The 21,698-nt window shown below is 47.2% G+C and overlaps 3 protein-coding genes across 6 annotated transcripts; 1 reads left to right on the top strand and 2 right to left on the bottom strand.

Annotated features, from left to right (window-relative positions):
- Positions 1 to 225: 225 nt before the first annotated feature.
- Positions 226 to 6,795, bottom strand: LOC120690839 (actin-related protein 7). 2 transcript variants are annotated; one of them, XM_039973682.1, is made up of 8 exons: positions 6,481 to 6,771; positions 6,170 to 6,382; positions 5,093 to 5,234; positions 2,170 to 2,414; positions 1,775 to 1,958; positions 830 to 897; positions 579 to 755; positions 226 to 496 (listed from the first exon to the last, which is right to left on the bottom strand). In XM_039973682.1, the coding sequence occupies exons 1-7, from the start codon at positions 6,556 to 6,558 to the stop codon at positions 603 to 605; spliced, it is 1,083 nt and encodes a 360-aa protein (XP_039829616.1). In that variant the 5' UTR covers positions 6,559 to 6,771; the 3' UTR covers positions 226 to 496; positions 579 to 602. The 2 variants fall into 2 exon arrangements, with proteins under 2 accessions (XP_039829616.1, XP_039829617.1); XM_039973683.1 differs by having other exon boundaries at positions 242 to 496; positions 575 to 755; positions 6,481 to 6,795.
- Positions 6,796 to 14,528: 7,733 nt separating this feature from the next.
- Positions 14,529 to 18,395, top strand: LOC120690707 (pentatricopeptide repeat-containing protein At5g14080-like). Of its 3 annotated transcripts, none has more exons than XM_039973474.1 (6): positions 14,529 to 16,106; positions 16,186 to 16,719; positions 16,880 to 17,015; positions 17,598 to 17,684; positions 17,804 to 17,911; positions 17,997 to 18,395. In XM_039973474.1, exons 1-2 carry the CDS (start codon positions 14,570 to 14,572, stop codon positions 16,491 to 16,493), a joined length of 1,845 nt encoding a protein of 614 aa, XP_039829408.1. In that variant the 5' UTR covers positions 14,529 to 14,569; the 3' UTR covers positions 16,494 to 16,719; positions 16,880 to 17,015; positions 17,598 to 17,684; positions 17,804 to 17,911; positions 17,997 to 18,395. The 3 variants fall into 3 exon arrangements, with proteins under 3 accessions (XP_039829408.1, XP_039829409.1, XP_039829407.1); XM_039973475.1 differs by having other exon boundaries at positions 17,994 to 18,395; XM_039973473.1 differs by having other exon boundaries at positions 17,804 to 18,395.
- A 1,448-nt stretch (positions 18,396 to 19,843) lies between these two features.
- LOC120688899 (rubisco accumulation factor 1, chloroplastic-like) lies at positions 19,844 to 21,482 on the bottom strand. Its single transcript, XM_039971251.1, has 2 exons — positions 21,327 to 21,482; positions 19,844 to 20,625 (listed from the first exon to the last, which is right to left on the bottom strand). The coding sequence occupies exons 1-2, from the start codon at positions 21,480 to 21,482 to the stop codon at positions 20,119 to 20,121; spliced, it is 663 nt and encodes a 220-aa protein (XP_039827185.1). The 3' UTR covers positions 19,844 to 20,118.
- Between the last annotated feature and the right edge of the window lie 216 nt (positions 21,483 to 21,698).

Here is a 21,698-nt window from a genome sequence, read left to right as displayed (position 1 = left end):
CACGTCATCATCTTATATAAAATTATATGCGTCCAGCAACCAGTCGATGTGTCTCATGCGTGTCTTAAAAGCAACTCTAACTCTTTTCCTAGTATAGTAGTACTCCCTCCGTCCCAATTATTATTAGTGTTTTAGCTTTTCTAGTCTATCTTGTGAATCTAGTCTAGAAAAGCTAAAACGACTAATAATTTAGGATAGAGGGATTACTAGCAGCTAAACAGATAATGGATGATGATGCAAATTGCAAATAATTATTTTAGGAAACTTTCTGATACTACAGGTACAATTGAACAATTGGCTACAACACCAAACAAATAGAGTTAATCTTACAATCTACTGCACTCCAAATAACCTAGGGGCAATACAACCTCACCTGGCCAGAGGGCCGGATGCACGAAAAGACCACGAAAAGCTGAGAACAGCAGCGCCGAAGGGCATTGGCACTGCAGGTTGGGGTGAGCTCAGTGCAGTAAGTTGTAGATCCCAGCATCAGCACCTGCAGCAATCAGGTATGAACTACAGTCGCATACACAAAGCGCATCAGTGAGATGAGCGGCAGCAGCAAATGGCGCACCAACCGTGCCAAGTCAAGGCGGCTGTTTCTAAAAGCACTTCTTATGCACAATGGATGGGCCAGTCTCATCATACTCGCCCTTGGTGACATGCTGGTTCTGAGGGAAGACAACCTTGGCCAGTATCGCACCACCCATCCAGGCCGAGTACCTTGCTAGGTTCTCAGGCATGTATTCTGGGGGCTGTTGGAGCAGTTAGCAATGGTCAAGCAGTGTACGAAAAGGGTGGAGTTTCAGGTTAGTGGCAAGGAGCTTACCTTTACAAGAGATGGGCAAATTGCTGAAGCAGAAAGATTTGCTTCTCTTTGGAATCTGTCTTCAAAACCTTGAAAAAGGAAAGCAATATGAACTTGAGTGGTTACTCTACAGAACAGTCTGAACAAAAACAAGAATTTATGATGTATTAGTTATGTAAAGACGGGAAGATGTTTGAGTTGATACACAACTAGGCAAGAGAAAGCCTTTCAACATGCAAAGCTGGAACAATGTCATGAAAGTTGTGTAACAAACTGCTGGTTACAACATTTACAATCAGTTTCAGCCACCAAGTATTATTTGACCAGCATATTTTAAAGTGTGATCCACGTACTAAACTTAAACATAATATCAGAAGTACAAGATATTTCCAAGTGCTATAACAGATTCCAGTTTCATATCAACCAAATGAATTTCAAAGTTCAAACAGCTTCTCAAACAGGAGAACATGGAAACTGAAGTACCAGAATAAGCCGAGCATAGGTTACACACTTACACAATAGGGCATATACACAATCAGCTCTTGCATAGGGCAGATTTTCAACACCAATGATGCTACGTTCCACTAGTAAACATATGTAGCATCCACGAAACATCAAAACTGAAGATATGTTTACCCTTTCTACCTAACCGACATGCATTTACCATGTAAAAGAAAAGATTGAAGAAAACATTGGGTATGTTTGGATCCTTTGCTGGACACTATTTACCCTTGCCAAGCAAGGATACAGATGAGGCTACAAGTTTGGGTTGATGGCAAGCTTGCCTCGGGCCCTGCACAGGCAAGGTTTTACCTTGCTGATACGGGAGAGCAAATCTCACTCGCCTGGTCTGGCAAGGATTCACTCACATTGCAAGGCAAAGGCCAGGCTAGCCAAGGAACCAAACACCCCCAAAGGTGCACATCAAGAAAAGAAGGCATCGAGCATAGGAAAGTGATAACTAACCAGTCATCGATGCAGTGGCACCACATAACATGGTGTTTTCTAGCAGCTGCCGATGGTATTCTGATGAAACATTTGAGACACTGGTAACTAGCTGGTGAACGATACCATAATCTTCCAAACCCAAAATACTTGGTTGAAACAAAGCTTCACCAACAATATACCGCTCTTTTTCAATTGTTATAACCTGAAGAAAGAAGTGGTTATAAATAGATTAGCTTGCATAAATTCATTATGATATTTGGGCCCAAGACAAGTTGGTCAACAAAATAAAGGACACAATTATGGAGCATTTTATGTACACAGTCAATATCACAAGTTAACAGAGGACCAATATGTATGTTTGGCACAACCAAACAAAATTTACACGAAAGCAATGTAGAATAACTCTAACCAACCTGCCCATCAGGAAGAGTGTGCCTTTCTGGCTGGCATGAGCTTTCTATATCTTCAAAGGCCAACTGATCTTCAGTGCAGCATGCGTATTGCTCTTTCAGCCTCTCAACATCAGAAGTATCAAGATTTACTGATGGATTAGATTTTTTCAGTTCTTGTGCAAACAGATTTGTCAAGTCACCTCCTCCAATCTCCAATCTCTTTGATGCTACATGTTGAACAGCTCCTTCACAAACTGGAGCGATATCTGGTAAAATAAAAGGAAATTACAATCTTTTTCAACAGTGTTACTTGCCGGCCAATATAAAATGGGGTGCTTGTGAGAGAAAATCCTAGTTAATGAAGCAAATCATGCACTGAACAGCCAACACTGAACCAAAATATAGGCAGAGTCTACTTCAGTAAAAGGTAGCCATTCAAGGTACATTACGTATCTTGTCTTTTAGTAAGTAGTCAACTATTCCGCACTAAACAAAAATGAAATTGTATAAGACCTTTTAGAAGACCAACAGAATAGCAACAACAAGATAAATGCAGGTATAAACAGTTCTACATAGCAATTATGCAGTTACATTTCCATAACTGAACCAAAAATCTTCTAGTCATCCCTCCTTTGCTGAGCTGATGGAATTAATGGCAGCGTATGCGTATATAACTAGATGCACACATTGGGAGTTGCAAGCATCTAAGAAGTCAAGATTTTAGGCAGGAACAGTATTTAAGATTAATAAACTGTTTCTTCATATGAGCATATATAGCACAATGATATTTGTTATTTTGTTAGATGTGAGTCTTAATAAAACAATCTGTTCCCTTTGTTAAGGAAATAGAATTGCTCCAAGCATCCGCTCGTCATTCAAATCCAATTTTGTCATTTCATTTATCTTGAGATATATTTATAAAACTAATAAAGTTTGTAATATTTTAAAAGAGTAAAATGAACCAAAGGTTCATCAACTTGTAAGAGGGTGTCACTTAGGTCGATCAACTTCAAAATTGCATTTCTGGGTCCATAAACTTGTAATTTGTGTCACTTAGGTCCACAAACTCTGAAAGACAATTCCTAGGTCCATAGACTTGCAATTTGTGTCACCTAGATCCATACCCCTCCACCTAGCCTTCATGCACTAATATCGCACCAACATGAATCCACACGGTGCCCACACAATGCTGGAGTTTTACCAGAAGGGTGAAATTTGAGCCCTGATTTCGAATCAAGAGCATAGTGAGAGGAGAGAGGAGGGATGAAAGACTTATTTTGGAGGCCATTGGTGAGTTCTTGAGCTTAGATCTAGATACGACCTCATAATATGGGTGGAGAGGAGGGGCTGATGACTTGGGAAAGGTGAAGGAGTTCACAACAGGACTCAACAACATGTGTATCATGGTAGGGGATTTTACGTACACCATGGCGCGGGTGGCAATGTTTTACAGTCGTCCGACTAATCACGATTAGTCGCAATTAGTCAGGCTTATCGTTCCCTTGGCACCGATAAGGAGCAACGACTAGGTATGAGCGACTAGAATTCTAGTCGTCCGATTAGTCGTCGATTAGTCGCGATTAGTCGTTCGACTAGGTAGGAAAACGATTAGATTTGCAGTAATGGGCCGCGTCAACTGTGGTTGGGCTGCTGGGCTGGCATTAGACCCATTAGGTTTTAGGTATATATGCACAAATGCATGTGCCTCAGACCCGGTGTCACCCAAATCTCACAAGTGAGTGACCAACTGACCATCATTGCGGTGTTCATGCTTGATATACACTATGTAATGTATAGTATACAAATCATATCGGTCCTAGCATGATAGGACGACTATACAGACGACTAGGCTCGACTAATCGGCCTGATCGACGACTAATCTCGACTAATCATCTTATCGGTGCCATGGCGACTAGGTCCGACTAGACGACTGTAAAACATTGGCGGGTGGCCGAATATGGTGGTGCCAGGTGTTGTGGCGAAAAATCTTGTGACGATGTTAGACTTGGGTCAACCCAAAGTGGTTCTCGGTGAGGGATTGAAAGATATTTCATGGACGACGATATAGAGGCGACCTTTGTATGCGCGTTTGTGGCCACACGACTGCTCATGGATGAAGTTCATGGATCTAAAAATGCACTTTCGGAATTTATGGACCTAAGTGACACAAATTACAAGTTTATGGACCTAAAAATGTACTTTCAAAGTTTATGGACCTATGTTTTCAAAGTTTATGAACCTAAATGACACAAATTACAAGTTGATGGACCTAAAAATATTACAAGTTGATGGACCTAAAAATATTACAAGTTGATGGACCTAAAAATACACTTTTGGAGTTCCTAGGCCTAAATGACACTCCCTTACAAGCTGGTGGACCTCTGGTGCATTTTACTCATTTTGAAACAACTCCACAACATTTCCATATCTTCAATCACCATGTACAACATAAGCACCACTCCCTCAAATAGCCTCATGTCAGAAACTCGATTTAATACATTTAGTTTCATTTATGCTCCTAACTGATACCCAAGTTGATAAACAAATGTTGGTTATTTTTAACTTTAAGAATGTCTAGAACATGGGTCAACGAGGGGTAACAATAGATATTTGTAGAAAATGTAAACAATATTTAGGTAAATGAAATGAAACACAACTATGCCTGAAAAAAATGCACAAAATGAACACGCACAACACTAAAATAGTAAAATACAAACCATGATTGATTTATGAGACTACTATGTTAGTGGCATAAAATGCACAAAATGAACACGCACAACACTAAAAACAGTAAAATACAAAACGAGCACGCACAAAATAAAAGAAGCAAAAGGTTAACAGCTTCGGACTATCACTGCACAACCAAAAGCCATGTGCGGGATCAACAGAACTGAAATATAAAACTTAAGCATCCAAAGTAGAAGCTACAATTTGGTGATATTACCTATTTTCCCATGTCCAATGTCAACTGTGCATCCTGAAATGCGTCCAACAGCATAGAGTGACAATACAGCCTGTTCAGAGGCATAAAAGCCTGAAACGTTGAATTTCTCAAACATAAGCTGCACTAATTGCTCGCGAAGAGTCTGCAGAGAGCATTAAGAGGTGTGAGGACATTATAATCAAATTTAAAAGTACTAAACGAATTGCTAATGATATTGCAATGCATAAAACATGCTCAAAACATGAACAATGTCCTATGGGAAAATTTTAAGAAAGGAGAACTGTAGAAGATATTATTTTGCAGCTCCAGAAGTACAAAGATTGCTTAAGAGATGCATCATACACTATCCAAACATGTGCTGCAACGATGCCTTCAAGTCCTATACTATCAGCATCTATAGAACATCACACCAGAAAGGCCACCAAGCAGTCTATTAGTCCATTACTTAATGCTACTTTAGAATTGGCACACAGATGCAGCTAAACTACTGATTTCATCTTGAGCAAAAGTATTGAGTAAATCAGCTTGTTTGAATTTTTACATTAGAAGCATATCAAATTCAATCTAGAGCTACAGTTTTCTACTAAGCTTCAACGGGCGCCAATACAATACTAAAATCTGCATTGACCTTAGAACATAGCCTGAAGCAGCCACGAAATGTACTGGGGTCCATCAACTCAGCACAGGTAAGAAAAAAAACTACCATGATCCCATCAAAGCAAAAGGTTTTACATCATAGTTTGGAACGCATATGGCACGGCCATCTAATTAAGAGCTCATGATTTCAGATGAAACTATTAAATGAGCATGTAAGAATACTAAATAAATGCTACTCAGTTTATGATTTGAATTAAGATTTAAAACCAAATCACAAGTCCAGAATACCAATTAATAACTAAGGCAAGCAAAACATAAGCCCCAGTTCAAAAGTCCATTAGTAATTCAGCACATTCAGACCCACATTTACTTGTCCCAAAACAATGTGGGGGCACGGTTGTCCACCCAAGCTGCCCCCATCAGCAAGCCTGCTATGCAGAGCATCTCAGAAAGATGGATTTGAGCAGGAAGATCCATCACCTTGGGCGTGAAGAGTGGCTCGGTGAAGAGGATCTGACCCTCGTCCCCAATCTCCCAGCCAATGTTCCTGTAAAGGACGTAGTTGAGCAGGTCCTCCATGGCGTCCCAGTCCTTGACGAAGCCGCGCACCACCGGCTGCACCACCTCCTCCACCACCGCGCCGTCCGCGAGTTGCTGGTCCTCGACCTCCAGCTTCATCTTCGACGGCATCACCTGAGCCGCAAACCCACGGAAAACTAGAAGGTCAAATAATTCACCAAAAGAATTGAGAATAGCGCGCTGGGGGGCGGCCAAGAGATCCGCGGTCTCACCAGCGGGGGCAACTGGTCGGGCGCCGCGATGCCGGCCTTGAGCAGCTTGGAGCCCGCGTCGACGACCACAGCCTCCATGGCCGGCGGCGGGGAAACCCTAGGGTGCGGAGGCGACGCGAGGCGCTAGGACTGGAGGGCGTAGAGGCTAGGACGGATGCGTGAGGATTTTGAAAGAGTGGATGCCGCGGGAAAAGGGAGGAGGGTTTTCCTGGTTTTGGGGAATTTCGGAGCAGCGACCCAGAGCCAAGCGAAGGGAGGAGGACGAAGCTTGGAAGATCTTGCGGCGACTGCAGGGAGAACGCGTCGACGGAAGGATGATAACGTATAGGTATGCTTCCCGTCTTCGTAGGGCGTTTGTGGAATTGCATATCGCTGCAAATGGCCCGGCCCGGGGCAAAAGTGGCTTAGACCGTCCACAGTGAAAGAAACAAATGAATGAGCAAATACACTGTTTGACATTGTAGATGCACTGTTTGGCACTGTAGACAGAGAGGGCGTGGGAAACGAGGAGGGAGCAAATTTGCTCTTGCTCCCTCCGCTGTGGTCAGCCTTAGGCCCTTATTATTTCCGTGGCCACCAGCCGCGCGATAGGCAAAATGGAGATAAGCGCCGATATTCTCGCATTCCGCGTAAGCCGCGTTTCAGTTTGAAAAATAAACTCTGTCCGCGACTGCGATAGGAATAAGCGCGTCTGTCGCGAAGCGTTCAGCGAGATGGGATACGGTCCAAAGCAGTAATCAACCCAATTAGTCCACTCTAGACTAGACTTGAGACTACTACTCCCCTTTGTGATTTAGCAGCAGCCGTCTTAATGTTGTGCTTGTGTTTTTCCCTCTCGCCCGACCTCCCGACCTTCTCCTATCGCTCTCTGGATCCACATCGGTGGTCGGCGAGACCCTCCCTTCAAAACAAGTAAGTTCTTCCCTGGGCAGCTATCCCTCGCCATGTTTTGCGCCTTCTGCTCTAGTGCTCGGAATCAATGCCCCCATTTTCTCCTTTCTTTTGTTGTTTTGGTAGTACGAGATGGCACAAAATGATAAATTATATGTGAACCCTATCTGTTGTTGAATATCCATATGAAATTTATATATAATTATTAATTATCCTAGCTGTATCCCGTATCAGTATTTTTTGGAAAAGTGTGTATTCACGATACGTATCGTATTCGATACCCATACCGGTATCTGTGTAACATAGCCTACTAGAGCATCTCTAAAGGACTAGGTAAAAAATCTAGACAGATAAAAATAAAAATTAGGTGGTGAAAAAGGGTTCCAACAGACTTGGCTTGCACCTCTCCCAATCCTGGTTCTAAGGTGATTGGTCGTTTGGGAACTCACGGTCAATTCCACCGCTCGGGATCCGTAAAGGCACAGAGCCGATTCATATGTGTGGGGTCCACAACCAATCATTATCTTCTCCTGTCCAGCCATCCTCATCCAGCCCTTCTCCATTCTTTTTCTCCGTCTCATTCCCTCCCCTTCCTCCTTCGTCTCTTTCCTCATCACAATCCCCTTTCCTCAGAGTCGGCGGAGGGGCAGGCAGCGGGAGAGCTCTCTGGCGGCGACGCGCTCCCCAGGAGGAAGGTGATGACCCTTCTTTGAGCAAGCTCCGCGACGGCGGCGATGCGCTCCCTAGGGGAGCAGCGGTGGGCGAGCTCCCCAGCGGCAGCGGTGCGCTCCCCGAGGGGAGCGACGGCGACCACCCCAGATGAAGCGACGTTTTGATTTTTTATTCTATTTTTTATGTAAAAGTTTTTCATGAAACATTTGCAATATTTTTCTATTTCTGCGGCAAAAGTTTTTTACAAAACAATTTGCAAAAAAAAATCGTATTTTTTTGCTACAAAAGTTTCAGTGAACACTTTTTTATATTGGATGTAAAAGTTTTTTCCGAATTTTTTAGTTTTTCTTAAAATTTTCTCTTTCAATTTTTTCTCATTAAAGTTTTCCGGTTCTCTCCAAATATTTCCTTAAAAAGTTTCTCCAAAAAATTTTGTTAGAAAACCACAAATATTTCCTAAAAAGAGAATGAATTTGGTGGGTGCATATATATCAAAAAGGGTATGATTGTAGTTGTCGGAAATTGACCATACTGACAGAAACTGATGGGTCACCGTAAATTAGCCTGCACCTCTCCTCACCATCACACTCGTTATTTGTACGGCCTCGCTAGCCAAATTTGTTGAGGGCGAAGCCCTCGCCGTCCTCCCGCCATCTCCCGCGTGCCCTCCTCCTCTTTCCCGCCATCTCCAGCAGCGCCCTCCTCCGCATTCTCGTGCGGTCGTGCCCCGAGAATTTCTGCAACTTCCAGCTCCAGATCTGTGCTCTGCACACCCACCTTGTGGTTGTAGGTTCCTGTTATGGTCTTAGAGAATCTAGTGGCGCCCTATAAACTCATGTTGTTAGCTGATCCGGGAACACTAGTGGTGATTAGGGATTGTTAATACTTGATCCCTTAACTGAAATCAATACAATTCATCAGTTTCTTTCTGTGTTGCAGCGTCAGAGAGGGCGAGTCGCCGGCGCCGCGACGTCGGAGATGAATTGCGAGGCGCAGCGGCGCACCAAATCATGAGGGGGCGGCGCAGCAACACTTCGGGAGATGACGTGGCCTCTTTTTGAATATGAAGAGTCCAGTTTTAGTTAGGTTGTTGGTTTACCCCTTAGTTTAGGAATCTATTTTTAGCTAGGAATATACCTAGTCTTTTGGAGATATCCTTATAGGCTGCTACTGGATTACATATATATTCTCTTCGTTCCAAATTATAGGTCGGTTTGGCAAATTTAGATTCATAGGTTTTGCTACATACCTAGACATAGCGTATATGTAGATGCATAACAAAAACTATGTATCTACATTTGCCAACACGACCTACATTATTTTGGAATGGAGGGAGTACAACCTAAGGCCAATTCCAGTGCATGGTTCTTCGTTTGGGGCAGGGCGAGTCGTTATCAGAGACTCGGGCGAGCATTGTCGGTATTTTGTTCACCGGCTAGTAAATTTGCGCCATGCTTCTTCTTAGCTTAATGACTAACAGTTAGAAGTAAGAGATTTAGATCGGCGCTGGCCATCGCCCTATGTTTAGTATGGGGTTGGCATGCTTCGTGTTCTTGCGTTTGAGTACTGAGTGCTTACAACCGGGAGCGCTTGCAAGTGAGTTAGAATGTGTGTTCAGATTGTGCAAAACATAGAGAGAGAAGGCCCAACTTCACCTCACATATCTCGGTGGGTTGTGCTACATTGCGAGAAGAAGAGATGCCTCACCCCATGGTTGACATCCTGGTGAAAAGGTCGGAAGTGCTACACGTGTCCTGTCGGGGCCCTCGGCCAGCTGCTCTCTATCGCATTCGGGAACCAAGTTCTATTCGCACAATCTACAACGCCACATGACATGGCCTTTGGTCCTGTCCATCATCCCTGTGGCAGGACGTGGTATCGTCATACTTGCCTTGCAAGTTGCAACATGCCCGTCCAAGTCCGTCGGGGGCGGCAAGGTCATCCTCCTTTGCGAGCTAAAAGAAATCGGGTGCTCGTAGACTAAGAGAAAGAGGAGATGAATTAGGCAAACTAAAAATCTTAACCTCAAGCTCCAACTATTTGCACATAAAATAAACTAAGTCATACTATCTAGATGTGCAACTAGTGTTCTTCTATTATAAAAACCCTCATCCCAAAAAAATTATACAACATATGGCCAATCCTATCAAGATTCTACTCTATGAAAGTAAAGACACACAAGATTGCAATGAGTAAATGCGGAAGCTTAAAGGAGGGATGAGAGAAAACAAACTGTTTGACACAAGTGTAACGAAAATGGTCTCTCATGCCATATTTCAATATAATGTTTTGGTGATTGATATAGACAATACAACACTTGGACTAATATGATTGTTAAGATGACCATTCTTAGGCTTTTAGGTTCAAGTGATGACAAAGAGAAGATATGCGTAGCTAAGCCCGAAGGGCCGCCCCTACGGTGCGGACGGGGGTCGAGGGGGAGCCACCCCTCGCGGGTCTCAGGGCAGCGCCCTGAAACCTCTTCGGTCCAAAGGACAAGAATTGAAGAGACCGTGAAGAAATCCAAGTCAAAGAAATCAAGACAGAGATATTTTAGTATCACCGGTTGAACCAACGCTGAGAAAATTACATACGTCGGTGCATTGACTTGGAGCACACCAGGAATTCTGGTTTCACCGATTGAACCGACGTTAGGAAAGTTGAATACGTCGGTGCAATGGACCCAGAAGCTGAGGCAAGGTCTATACACCGGATGAACCGACGATTGGGTCTTGGTGAACGTCGGTGCAGTTGTCCAGAGAGTTGGTTTTTCAGAGTTCACAGGACAACTACACTCACCGGTTAAACCGACGCATCATCGGTTGATTGCCCGTACACGTAATGGCTAGTTTTTGAGGCGGGCAGTTTAGTATCACCGGTTGAACCGACGATAGCTTTTGGAGGTGCGTCGGATTAACCGGCGTTAAGTGTTTTTCTGGCAGCTTTTCTCCAACGGCTTTATTTGCTTAGGCTGCCTATATATACCCCCAAGGCCGAGTCATTTGAGGTTGCTGTAGACTATGGAAGCATAAAAGAGTTAAAGATCATCTCCAACCATCTTAGAGCTTCATTGTACATCATATAGGCTTAAGCACACTTATGAGAGTGCTTAGTGCTTGATTAGGCTTAGTTCTTGAGAGAACTAGCTTGAGAGAAAGTCTTGTTGTGGCAAGCATCTTGTGTACTCGTCGTGTGACCCTCCGACTTGGTGTGGAGCGGCAATGACACTTTGTGTGGGGAAGGAGACCCCACTTGGTGAGAAGCTCCAATAGTGAAGACGGTGCCGTTGGTGACTCTTTGAGAGAGACGGTGGCGGTGGCCTTGTCTTGGTGACTTGGCGCCACTTAGCCTTTGCTTGCCGGAAGCCTTGGTGGCAAACGCAAGACGGTGATCAAGCGAAGAGACTTGGCATCACACTTGTTCGTGTGGGACAAGTGGCCGTAGACGTAGGGAGGGACTTCGTGTCCTAACCGAACCACGTTTAAATCGTGTGTCTTTGTGTCTTCACGGGAGTTTGTATATTCTCTCTCTTACCTCTTTACTTACCGTATTACGTTTCCGCATTTGCTCTATCTTGCGTGCATTTACTTTCCTAGTTAGTTTGATTAGGATTGGCTATAGGTTGCAAGTCTTTTAGGGGTAAGTAGAGAGTAGCATAGATAAACCTTAGTCATAACTAGCATGTATAGGACGTGTTAGGTTTATCTTATGCAAATAGATTAAGCCCTAGGATAGAAAACGATTAGTGACCCTATTCACCCCCTCCCCCTCTAGGGTCGGACACCCCGATGATCATTACAACGAGGATTTATCCCGTGGTTTGGTTAGCCACAAAGGAACACCTACATCCATATTGTTGAAGCACTCACAAAGAGTATTGCTTCTCGGCCACCAAGTCTCTTTCGTGAACACAATCACGGTCACCTTAGCCCCGGGTTCCACTAAGGAGCGTCACCAAGAAGGGTGAGGGTCTCCACGTACCCCGCACAAAGATGTCGTCGCCGCTCCACACCAAGTCGGAGGGTCGATGATGTTACCGGCGAGCCACCAAGACTCCAAGGGGCCGACACACCGAGTACAAGATGTGGTTCTCTCCTAGAACCAAGGCACAAGGCACAATCCTTTCTCTCTCACTCACTCAAGAGCTAAACTAGCACTAAACCTAAGGATGTAATCAATTTGCTCTTTGGTTGGCTTGGAGATGTTCTTCAATGTGTCTAGGGTCTATCTGAACTCTAGCAACTCCAAAATGGCCGGAGAGAGCCGCTTATATAGGCTACCAACTCAGATTAGCCGTTGAGTAGCCGTTATGCCTTTTTCTGCGTAAGCGTCGGATAATCCAACGGTACCTGACCAAGGGCGTCGGATCATCCGACCCCACTGTATTCTCCACGGTAGCCGTTAACTTTCAAACCAATTGCTAACATCATTTGTCTGACCAGTTTGTCCGACGGTCTTCAAACCATACGTCGGATCATCCGAACCAACCGTCATAATTGAATTCTGAGCCAACGTCTCTGATCATTGCTCCTGTCCATTAGTCCGACGGTCCACCTTGACAGCGTCAGATCATCCAATCCTGAAGCAATAAATTCAACTCGAGAAAATATGCTCTCTGCAGAATCACCCGAGCCTTTGTCCGACGTTCTTTTTCTCACCGTCGGATAAATCCGATCCCATAGGCAATTTTCAGCCCTTGAAACACATGCTCTCTGTAGAATGCTACTACTCAAAATCCGACGCACATTCTCAAGGGTCGGACAATCCGAGTGTATTGTCCTGTTTATCCGACCAAGGGGTATTCAGATTATCCGAACTCACTGAGTTTTCTATGTTTCTTTGTTGCACTTGTCCAACTCGTCATAGCGGTCATTTGGACACCTCGTCTCGACGGTGTATTGGACATCCCGTCTCGACGGTGCATTGGATATCTCTTCTCGACGATGCATTGGACGTCTCGGATATTGCTTGGACACTATCCAAGGGATCTAAAGAATCCTACAAATATGATCTTGCAAACTCGTTAGTCCCATTGATTGTGTTGTCACTTGATCACCAAAATCATTCGAAATGGCCTAAATGGGGCCATGTTCGTTACACAGGGTCGGCCGTCCATCACTGCTCCCGTTCCCACGATGCGAGGCCTGCTAAGTGCTAACCCAGTGCGTCCTTCTTGCCCTACGCCTAGCGGCGAAGGGTGACTCAGTAGGGGGGAGGGGGCACGACCGTGGATGTCAGTCATGGTGTCATGATGTTCCAATTGATCGGGGGTGCTCCCACCGGTTCGTGGGCGGCACCCCCTACCTTAGTTGTCGGGTAGGGGGTGCGTTTGCATGTCCTATCAAGCTAGTGCATTTATTACCTTCTCGTGCGTTGTCGAGGGGTTTGTGGGGTCCAACTTTACTCCTTGTTTCATTTTTGTATATTTATAAATGCATCAATTATGCAGTGAATTAGGCACTTTATGCAAATGTTACGTGCTAGTTTTATGGGGTTTTGATGCTCAAAAGAGTGTCGGTTATGTGAGATATAGTTCATATGTGAAATACCATTTTGACCCCATCGTGGCAGCGAGAGCCGAGAGAGAAGGAGAGGGCGTCTATTTATCGCATTCTGCGATTGGAAACCGTTCAATCGCAAAAGCAAGTTGCGCCCTCACCGCCCCTGGCTTCGGCGGCGCCACCGCCGCCGCCCTCTACAGCCGCCACGCTAACCAATATCGCCTCCGTGCCGCCCAGCCACCGTCGCACCGTCTTCTCTTCGCCCCCGCTGCCGGCACCGCCCACCGAACCGCCTCCGTCGCCGGGCCGCCGCCGCCACGGGGCCCTCCTCTAAGTCCGGTGACCATGGAGCCCCCACCCCTAACAACCTGGAATCATAAGCTCTGCCGCCTCCCGCCACCACCCCGGCCGCCGGCGACCTCACCGCCCCACCCACCTCCCAGCTCTCGTCGGCCACCCCCTCCCCCTCATCTGGCTCGCCGGCGGCCACTTTCCTCTCCCCTGGCTTCAGGAAGAAGATGAACAGGAGCGGGGGAACTTCTGCAACGCCTCGGCTGACAGCCGCGCGCGTTGAATAGCCTCGCCGAAGGAGAGCGAGGTGGTGGAAGAATCAACCCCCAGTCGCGTAGGGCTGATTGGTTCTCTGCTCTCGGCAGCCTGCCTCACGCCCGCCATCCTGGCCGGCGCTGCACCAGGCTTTTGTTTGGTTCAGGTTTCCACCCGTGCAGGTCAATCAGAGAAGTTGATTGGTTAGCTGCTTCACCAGCAGATCCAGCTTCTTTCGTTTGTCTGCCTACGGGTCAACCTGCATTGCCTCAGCCAGGCACGTCACGTACGATCAATTTTGGCGTTCCTCCAGAGCCAGGCTCGAGGACGTTTTTTGCACCGGTAGAGCCAGGTCCACGGCCTCGTGCAGATAACCAAACAAGTTGATACGGCACCCGGCGAGCCTGGTTGATGCGGGAAACCAATCATCCCCGTAGCGCCGTCGTTTTGCAACAATTCTTCAGTTGCATACTGCCACGATGGGCCCACAGCCCTCCGCCTTCCTCCCTCGCTTCACCGCCGCGCGCGCCATCTCCATCTCCGCTCGTCCCCACAACCCGACGCCCTGCCCTTCTCCCGCCGCCGCGGCGCCCGCCTCCAGCCCGCACGCCTTCCACGCGCACCTCGCGTCCGTCGCGCCGCACCTCCCCTCCCTCCTCGCCGCGCTCTCCCGCGCCCGAGCCGCGCGGCTCCCGCTTCCCCCGGCCACCCGCGCGCTCGCCGCCACCGCGCTGCTCCGCCACGGCCGCCTCCCGGACGCCCTCGCGCACTTCAGACTCCTCCCGGAATCTGATCCCACCTCCCCGCTCCCCGCGCCGCTCTGCAACTCCCTGCTCGCCGCGCTCGCGTCGTCAGCCGGGTCCCTCGCCCACGCGCGCAATGTGCTCGACAGAATGCTCGCGGGGGCCGTCGAGCTGGACACCGTCGGGTTCGGGGTGTTCGTCAAGGCCTTGGGCAGGGAAGATGACGGATTGGCCGGGGTCCTGCGGCTGGTGGATGTGGTGGGCCGTCAGGGGAGCCGGATTAACAGGTCAGTGGTGGCAGCAATGGTCATTGACGGTATGTGTAGGGAGGGGAGAATTGAGGGTGCTTGGCGTGCTTTGGAGGAGTTGAGGTTGCGCGGGTGGAAGCCGGATTTCATGGCGTACAGGATAGTGGCGGAGAAGTTCAGGGTGGCGGGGAGAGTGGAGGAGGAAGGATTGATCTTGAAGCAAAAGAGGAAGCTCGGGGTCGCGCCGAGGAAGGCTGAGTACAGGGAGTGTGTGCTTGAGTTGGTGTCCAACAGGCTGGTTACAGAGGCGAAGGAGATGGCAGAGGCTGTTGTGTTGGGCGATTTCCCGATTGATGATGATGTGCTTAATGTTTTGGTCGGTTCAGTGTCTGACATTGATGTTGATAGTGCTGCCATGTTCTGCAAGTTCATGATGGGGAAGGGGAGGTTTCCAAGCATTGAGGTGCTTGTGAACCTTTGCGAGAACCTTTGCAGGAGCAAGAAGGGTGACGAGATGTGGGAAGTTTTCAGGGTGCTTCTGGAAAAAGGGTATTGTAAGAATGCAAGGGACTACAATTTGGTTGTGTCATTCTTGGGCAAGGCTGGCAAGGTTAGGGAGGCATATGATGTGCTCAAGGAGGTGAAAAGAAAGAGACTAGAACCTGACATTTCGTCGTATAATGCTCTCATGGAAGCACTATGTAGAAATGACCTTCTTAGGCCGGCCAAGAAGTTGTGGGATGAGATGTTCACCAGTGGGTGTAGCCCAAATCTGCATACATACAATATACTCATAACAAAGTTAACAGAAATGGGTGAAAGTGAAGAGGTCCAACAGCTATTTGATCATATGTTCCAAAAAGGAGTGGCTCCAGATTATGCAACATACACATCCCTCATCACTATGCTGTGCCAGGAAAATAAATATGAACAGGCCCTGGAGATCTTTAAGAGATCTTTGACACAGGATGCTAAAGTGGCTAGTTCAGTGCTGAATATGTTTATCCTTGCACTCTGCAAAAAAGGTATAAATGACGTTTTGGCTGCTGCTCAGATTGTTTTTTATATCTCGTTGAACAATTTGTATGACATAATATTTTGCAGGTAATTTCAAAGCAGCATTGAGCATTATGTGTTCTGTTCCATCTAATGTTGATAATTTGAATTCACATGTCATCTTGTTGAAGAATCTAACAGATGTTGGAGAAGTAGAAATGGTCATGAAGCACCTAAAATGGATTAGGAGCAACTGCAGCTCTAATTTTCAGAACATAATGAATGAGCTCATGGCTTCTCTATCCACATCTGCCAGTCTTCAACATGTGACAAAGTTGATACAGTGTCTACATTCACAGAGGCTTGTTGATGATGCAAACCCATGGATGAAGTTGATGCAAAATGTGTATGCTTGAATTGAAATTTTTCGATGAGTAATACATCCACCTTGCAAATGAGGAAAGAATGATTGACAATATTATGTGGATTGCTCAGGCTTAAACCCGTATTACAAAAATAAGGTCTATATTACAGTTATGAAGTATCACAGCCTCTCTGTTTATGCCTATCACAGAATGGCCATATCACATAAGGCACTGGAAAGTGTACATCGTATCCTAGCAGTTTTCCTTACAAGAAAAGGTATAATGTTTATGTAACATGTCATTTTTGTCCTCTTTTTGCTAGTTTTTAGCAACAAGGTATCTTAATGTGCGTGTTCGAAGAAACTGCATCCAATTGTGAGCATTATACCATGAGATGGAGATATGATCAATCTCATATTTGTTTCTTCATGTTGCAGGTCCTGAACTGCTGTTCTGCAGTCATCTTGGTGGATTTCATCTGTCTCTGCAATCATGGGTCACTAATAACTGGTCCAGTAGTTGTTACTTGTTAGTTTGTTAGGCTCATCTGATAGAACACATTCTTATGTCTTGGTACATACTTGGCTTACCACAACATTTGTTTATTTTCTGTACATTTTATATTTCCCTACTATTACGTGTCACCTGTACCAGTAAATCCAGTAAAAAACTTGTGCAAGTAATGACACAGAAAAATTGAGCTTATACTTATAGAGGCACATTGAATTGAAACTGGATATGCTCTTTTATTTTCATTTACCTATCATCTCCATCAATACTACCAAAATCATCTGTGTATTGGAGTCGAGGCCCTCTCTATAATTATGTGATCTCCCTTCTCCTTTTTGCTTGTTTGGGCTCCGAGTACCGTGCATTTGTAAGGTAGAACAATAATGTGTCTTCTGAAGAATCTACCAATAACTGAAACGATTCAAATGATAATTTTTTTCCTTGGAGTATCCTTGGAGACTGCTGTGAAAGTATTACCTTAGTATATGGCTTAGACTCATTGAATAGACTCATTGAATTGCTTAACTCTAGTTACATCCTCCACGGGCCTTCTCTTGTATGATTTGTGTAACTCACATTATTAATCTTCACAAATGTTATATATATCATGATTATTGCCCTGATAAATTCATTTTCTCCTTGCAGTTGTTTAACCTCGAATCTATCAAATATATTATGTACAGTTTCATCACCTGGCATTGAGAGTGATATATTTCCACAGCTCTTCATCAGGTTGGCACAGACGGCGCAGCAAACTCCTACTTTTTTATGTTTGCGCGCAATTTAAAGTCACACTTGAGGGTGAGCAAGCCCAAATTGCATTGATCCGTAATAGTCTCTGATGAATGTAGAATTGGGCGCTTACTGGGCACCTTCTGTCTTCCTGGGCATGAAGAACCAACCCATCCATAAGAGGCAGACAGTCCAACAGTGAAGGAGACCTCAAAATCAAAGACGAGGTGAGGTCAATTTGATGCTGCATCATTTGCCTAGTTGGTGGTCACTGGGATATCTTAACACTATGACTCTGTTCTGCTCCAGCAGCCTCCAGCCAGCCAGTAGTGTTTTCCTCTCACACCACTCCAGCAGCAGCCTCCAGCCACTAGCCAGCCAACAGTGTTTTTCTCTCACACCACTCCAGCAACAGTCTCCAGCACCAGCACAGCGAACATGACCTATATAAGAGGACCTGTAACTTTCACCCCTTCGGTTGCCGCTGACGGCCTTTGAAGATGGCTGCTTTCTCTGACCCAAAGTTATGATCGAGAGCGTAACCCTGGCTATGTCCTGAGTCCTGACTGAAAATTTAGATGTCTACGCCTTGTACCAGCATGTTGTTTCATTTGGCTATTGGGCTAAGGTTTTGCAGAGTACTGTAACACAGGTAAAAACATATTTTCAGTATGTAATATGAGTGTATATGATCATATTATATTTAGCTAATATAATGAGAGAATATCCACAAAAAAAAATTGAGAGATAACAATAGCCAGCAATGCAAGGCTAAGGGACTACAGAATGTTCCTATATGACATGTACCAGAGCAAGGAGGCAATTCGTTCCTCTTATTCATCAACTGTACGTGTGAAGACTGAAGAGGAGGGGGAAAACTTAACCAATGAAGAAATTGATTAACATCTCCGAAACCCTTCCTAAACCCCTCCAGATCAGTCCCACTCATCGCTGATCATGTCGTCCTCGTCCCTGGGCGGCCGGCAGTGGCGTACCTAGGATTTGAGTAAAGGGTATGCCGTGATATTTTTCACTTGCAATTCGGTATATTGTCCATATATAAACGGTATATTATCTTATATAATTCAGTAAAAAACTCTTAAAATTCGGTAAATAACATTGCATATCTTAAATTCAACAATTAAGTACCAAGGTTCCGTAAATTATAATGCGAATGGTTCAAACATATTAAGTTCAAATGAAAAAGAAACTTACATAGGAAAGTTAACAGATTATTACCATGCTACTTCTTGTCTGGCCTACGGTTTCTAGAACTCATGAAACTCTCAATTATATCATCTTCATCCACCTCAAAGAAAATATGTGGAGCTCGAGCCTGGAGGGGTGGAGCCGTGGAGGGAAGAGGTCGTGCTTGTGGCGACGGTGAGAAGGGAGTGCCGCCGCCCGCCGGCCCACCGGCGCCACACAGCCAAGCTAAACAACGGCGGCGTGCTGCAACGTCGATGCAGATGCGGCTGCTGCAGGGTGTCTGGCGTGGCGGCGTCGGGCAAATGGGCGGAGCCGTGGAGGGCCGGACGCCGAGGACGGAGGCCGCGTCCAATGTGCTCGCCTCTGGCCAATCCCGCGGAGAGCCGGAGACGCCGCGGACGGCGGACGACGCAACCACCAAGAAGCGGAGTCGTCCCCGTAGCCGGAGAGCTGGGCTATGAATTTTTTTCCTAGGCCTTAGACTGAAAATTTAGGTATGCCTTGGCCCACCCACTGTGTCCGCCACTGGCGGCCGGACGATGATCAACACCTCGGCGGCAGTGGTGATGCCTAGGGATGAATTAGGAACAGAAAAATTCCATACCGACCGAAACCATATATCGTATATACCAATCAAATACCGTAATTACAGGGGAAAACGAAATCAGGAAAATATACATGAAAATCCGGCGAATTCAGGAACGGGAGCGGTTTGGGTAATTTCCTGACCGAATTTTCGGTTACCACATTTTAACGGGAATTTTCCCGTATGTATTCCCGTTTTTATATTTGCATCTATCCTGCGAGCACTTGCAGCCCACAGGCCCACGAAGCTGCCAGCCCAGCGCGGCCGCTTATGCATTGTCCAGGTGGTCTGGCTTGTTTTTATAGCACATTTGAGCTACTCTTTGCTCCGTGACGAGGTGGGACTAAACTTGAGAGCTACTAGACGTTACCTGTTGGACTGTTGGTCTATCTGCATGAGCACCTCTGTGTCTGTGCGTGCTGTTGTGCAGCCCCACCGGCCAGACAAAGAGCACAGGAGACATTTCGGCAGGGTCACAGGCCACTCGAGCAATCTAGCGGCCCAACAGAAGATAGAGCTGATGTGTTCGGCGTGTTCATTCTATCAATTTTTTTCTTCCGATTTTTTTTCTTTCCCAAAATATTTGTTGATTTCTAAAGTGCATGTATATTAGCTTTACTACTGAAAATGACGGATTAATCAAATACTTTTAACTTGTTGAACCAGTTCATTTGCGTTGAGGAAGCGGAGCTCGTACAGCAGCTCGGGCCCGCCCAGGGAGTCGAAGTAGGGGAGCAGGTCGGGCGGGAAGGCGGCGGTCTCGCTGAGGAGCGAGTCGCGCACCTGCGACGCGACGACGAGGCAGTTCTGCTCGACGCCGGAGATGCCGGTGGCCTCCTGGATGGAGGACGGGGTGAAGCCGTTGCGGGAGAGCGCGGCGATGAGGGGCGCGTACTCGTACCACCGGCCCATGCGGTCGCGGAGGACCTCGAGGCGCTGGGTGAGGTCGAGGGTGCGGTAGCTGGGCGGCAGCGGGGACGGCGGCGGGTGGAAGGGCTGGTAGAGCAGGCCCGGCGGCGCCATCGGGGGCGGGGTGAAGGGGAGCTTCCAGTCGCCGGGGCCGCCCGTGCTGCCGCCGCCGGGGAGCAGGATGGCGCTCGCGGCGATGTGGGTGGCCCGGCGGCGGAACGACGCGGTGGCGCATCGCTATCGGGTTTGGCTTAAAGGCGGCTCCAGCGTGCGATAAAATCGAATCGTGGGCTACCCAAACCGCGAAGCGAGCCCGGCCCACTATGCCGTGACGCAGCGGCAAAGCCCAGCCTGTCCGTCTCCGGTGGGCTTCGAGATGTACTTTCGAGCGATCTTGACCGTACACTATCGATCCTCCCAGAGAAAACGAAGCATCTGCTCAGCTCAAGTAGCAGAGGTTCAGAACATGATCTGATGAAACCTGTCTCACACTGGTGCATGTATGATTCATGCAGCGATGCACAGTTGCTGTCAGTAACAGAGCGCAGCTGACCTCCGCAGCCAAACCACCTCGACATCGACCCACGAATCAACCCGCTAATCCCAATTTCCATGATTGGCTAGCATTATCTCGTCACCTGACCGCTGACGCAATCATCCAAAAAGAAGAGAAAAACGAGAGCCCTTAAATGCCCAACACTAGCAAGTAGCAAGGGAGCCGCGGCCTCGTGTGCGGATCGGAGGACATGAGGGAGGCCCTGCGGCAAATGGTATCCGGCGGCAACGTCGTCCCGCGCCGCGCGCCGTGGACGGCGCTGCCAGGGAAGGGCGTGGGGAGGAGGAAGATGGCGGTGGCCAGGCTCGGCGGCGACGGCAGGCCGCGGCGCAGGTTCCCGGGGAGGCCGCTGCGCCTCCGGCGGCGGCTGGCGGCGCTGTACAGGCGGGCGAAGCGGCGGCTGCGCCGACCAGCGCGTCCTCGAGGGCCACGCGACGGTCGGCGCCGCGCGCCTGGACGCCGGGGTCTGAGATGCCCGGTCGCGGCCGCCGCGCTCCCGCGTACGCTTGCGGTGGTACGGACGGGCCACGCCGCGCATGTATCGTTCTTTTGTATCGCACGTATGGTTCGCGCTACACCCACCGTTTTATTTCCCGACCGGTAACCGGTAACCGCCGGGCTCCGGTTTCGGTTTACCGGACCGGTTTGACCGATTACCGGTCGGAACCGGTTGAATTCAAATCCAAATTCAAAGAAATTCAAAAGCTCTCGTGCAACCGGTTTCGACCGGTTTACCGGCCGGTTTGATCGGTTT

The sequence above is a fragment of the Panicum virgatum genome, chromosome 9N (assembly GCF_016808335.1).
Source record: "Panicum virgatum strain AP13 chromosome 9N, P.virgatum_v5, whole genome shotgun sequence".
In the NCBI taxonomy this organism is placed as follows: Eukaryota; Viridiplantae; Streptophyta; class Magnoliopsida; order Poales; family Poaceae; genus Panicum; species Panicum virgatum.
Note: the sequence above shows the minus strand (reverse complement) of the source record. Positions and strands in the feature narration are given on the sequence as shown.

Bases quoted from the DNA above. Each gene is read 5' to 3' on its own strand.
- LOC120690839 (XM_039973683.1), bottom strand. From the start codon at position 6,558: ATGGAGGCTGTGGTCGTCGACGCGGGCTCCAAGCTGCTCAAGGCCGGC. The intron at 2,415-5,092 runs GTAATATCACCA...TTATTTTACCAG, and splicing joins CATTGGACATGGGAAAATAG to ATATCGCTCCAGTTTGTGAA. The intron at 1,959-2,169 runs GTTGGTTAGAGT...TTCTTTCTTCAG, and splicing joins ACACTCTTCCTGATGGGCAG to GTTATAACAATTGAAAAAGA.
- LOC120690707 (XM_039973474.1), top strand. From the start codon at position 14,570: ATGGGCCCACAGCCCTCCGCCTTCCTCCCTCGCTTCACCGCCGCGCGC. The intron at 16,107-16,185 runs GTATAAATGACG...AATATTTTGCAG, and splicing joins CCTTGCACTCTGCAAAAAAG to GTAATTTCAAAGCAGCATTG.
- LOC120688899 (XM_039971251.1), bottom strand. From the start codon at position 21,482: ATGCGCGGCGTGGCCCGTCCGTACCACCGCAAGCGTACGCGGGAGCGC. The intron at 20,626-21,326 runs GTACAGCGCCGC...CAAACCCGATAG, and splicing joins AGCCGCCGCTTCGCCCGCCT to CGATGCGCCACCGCGTCGTT.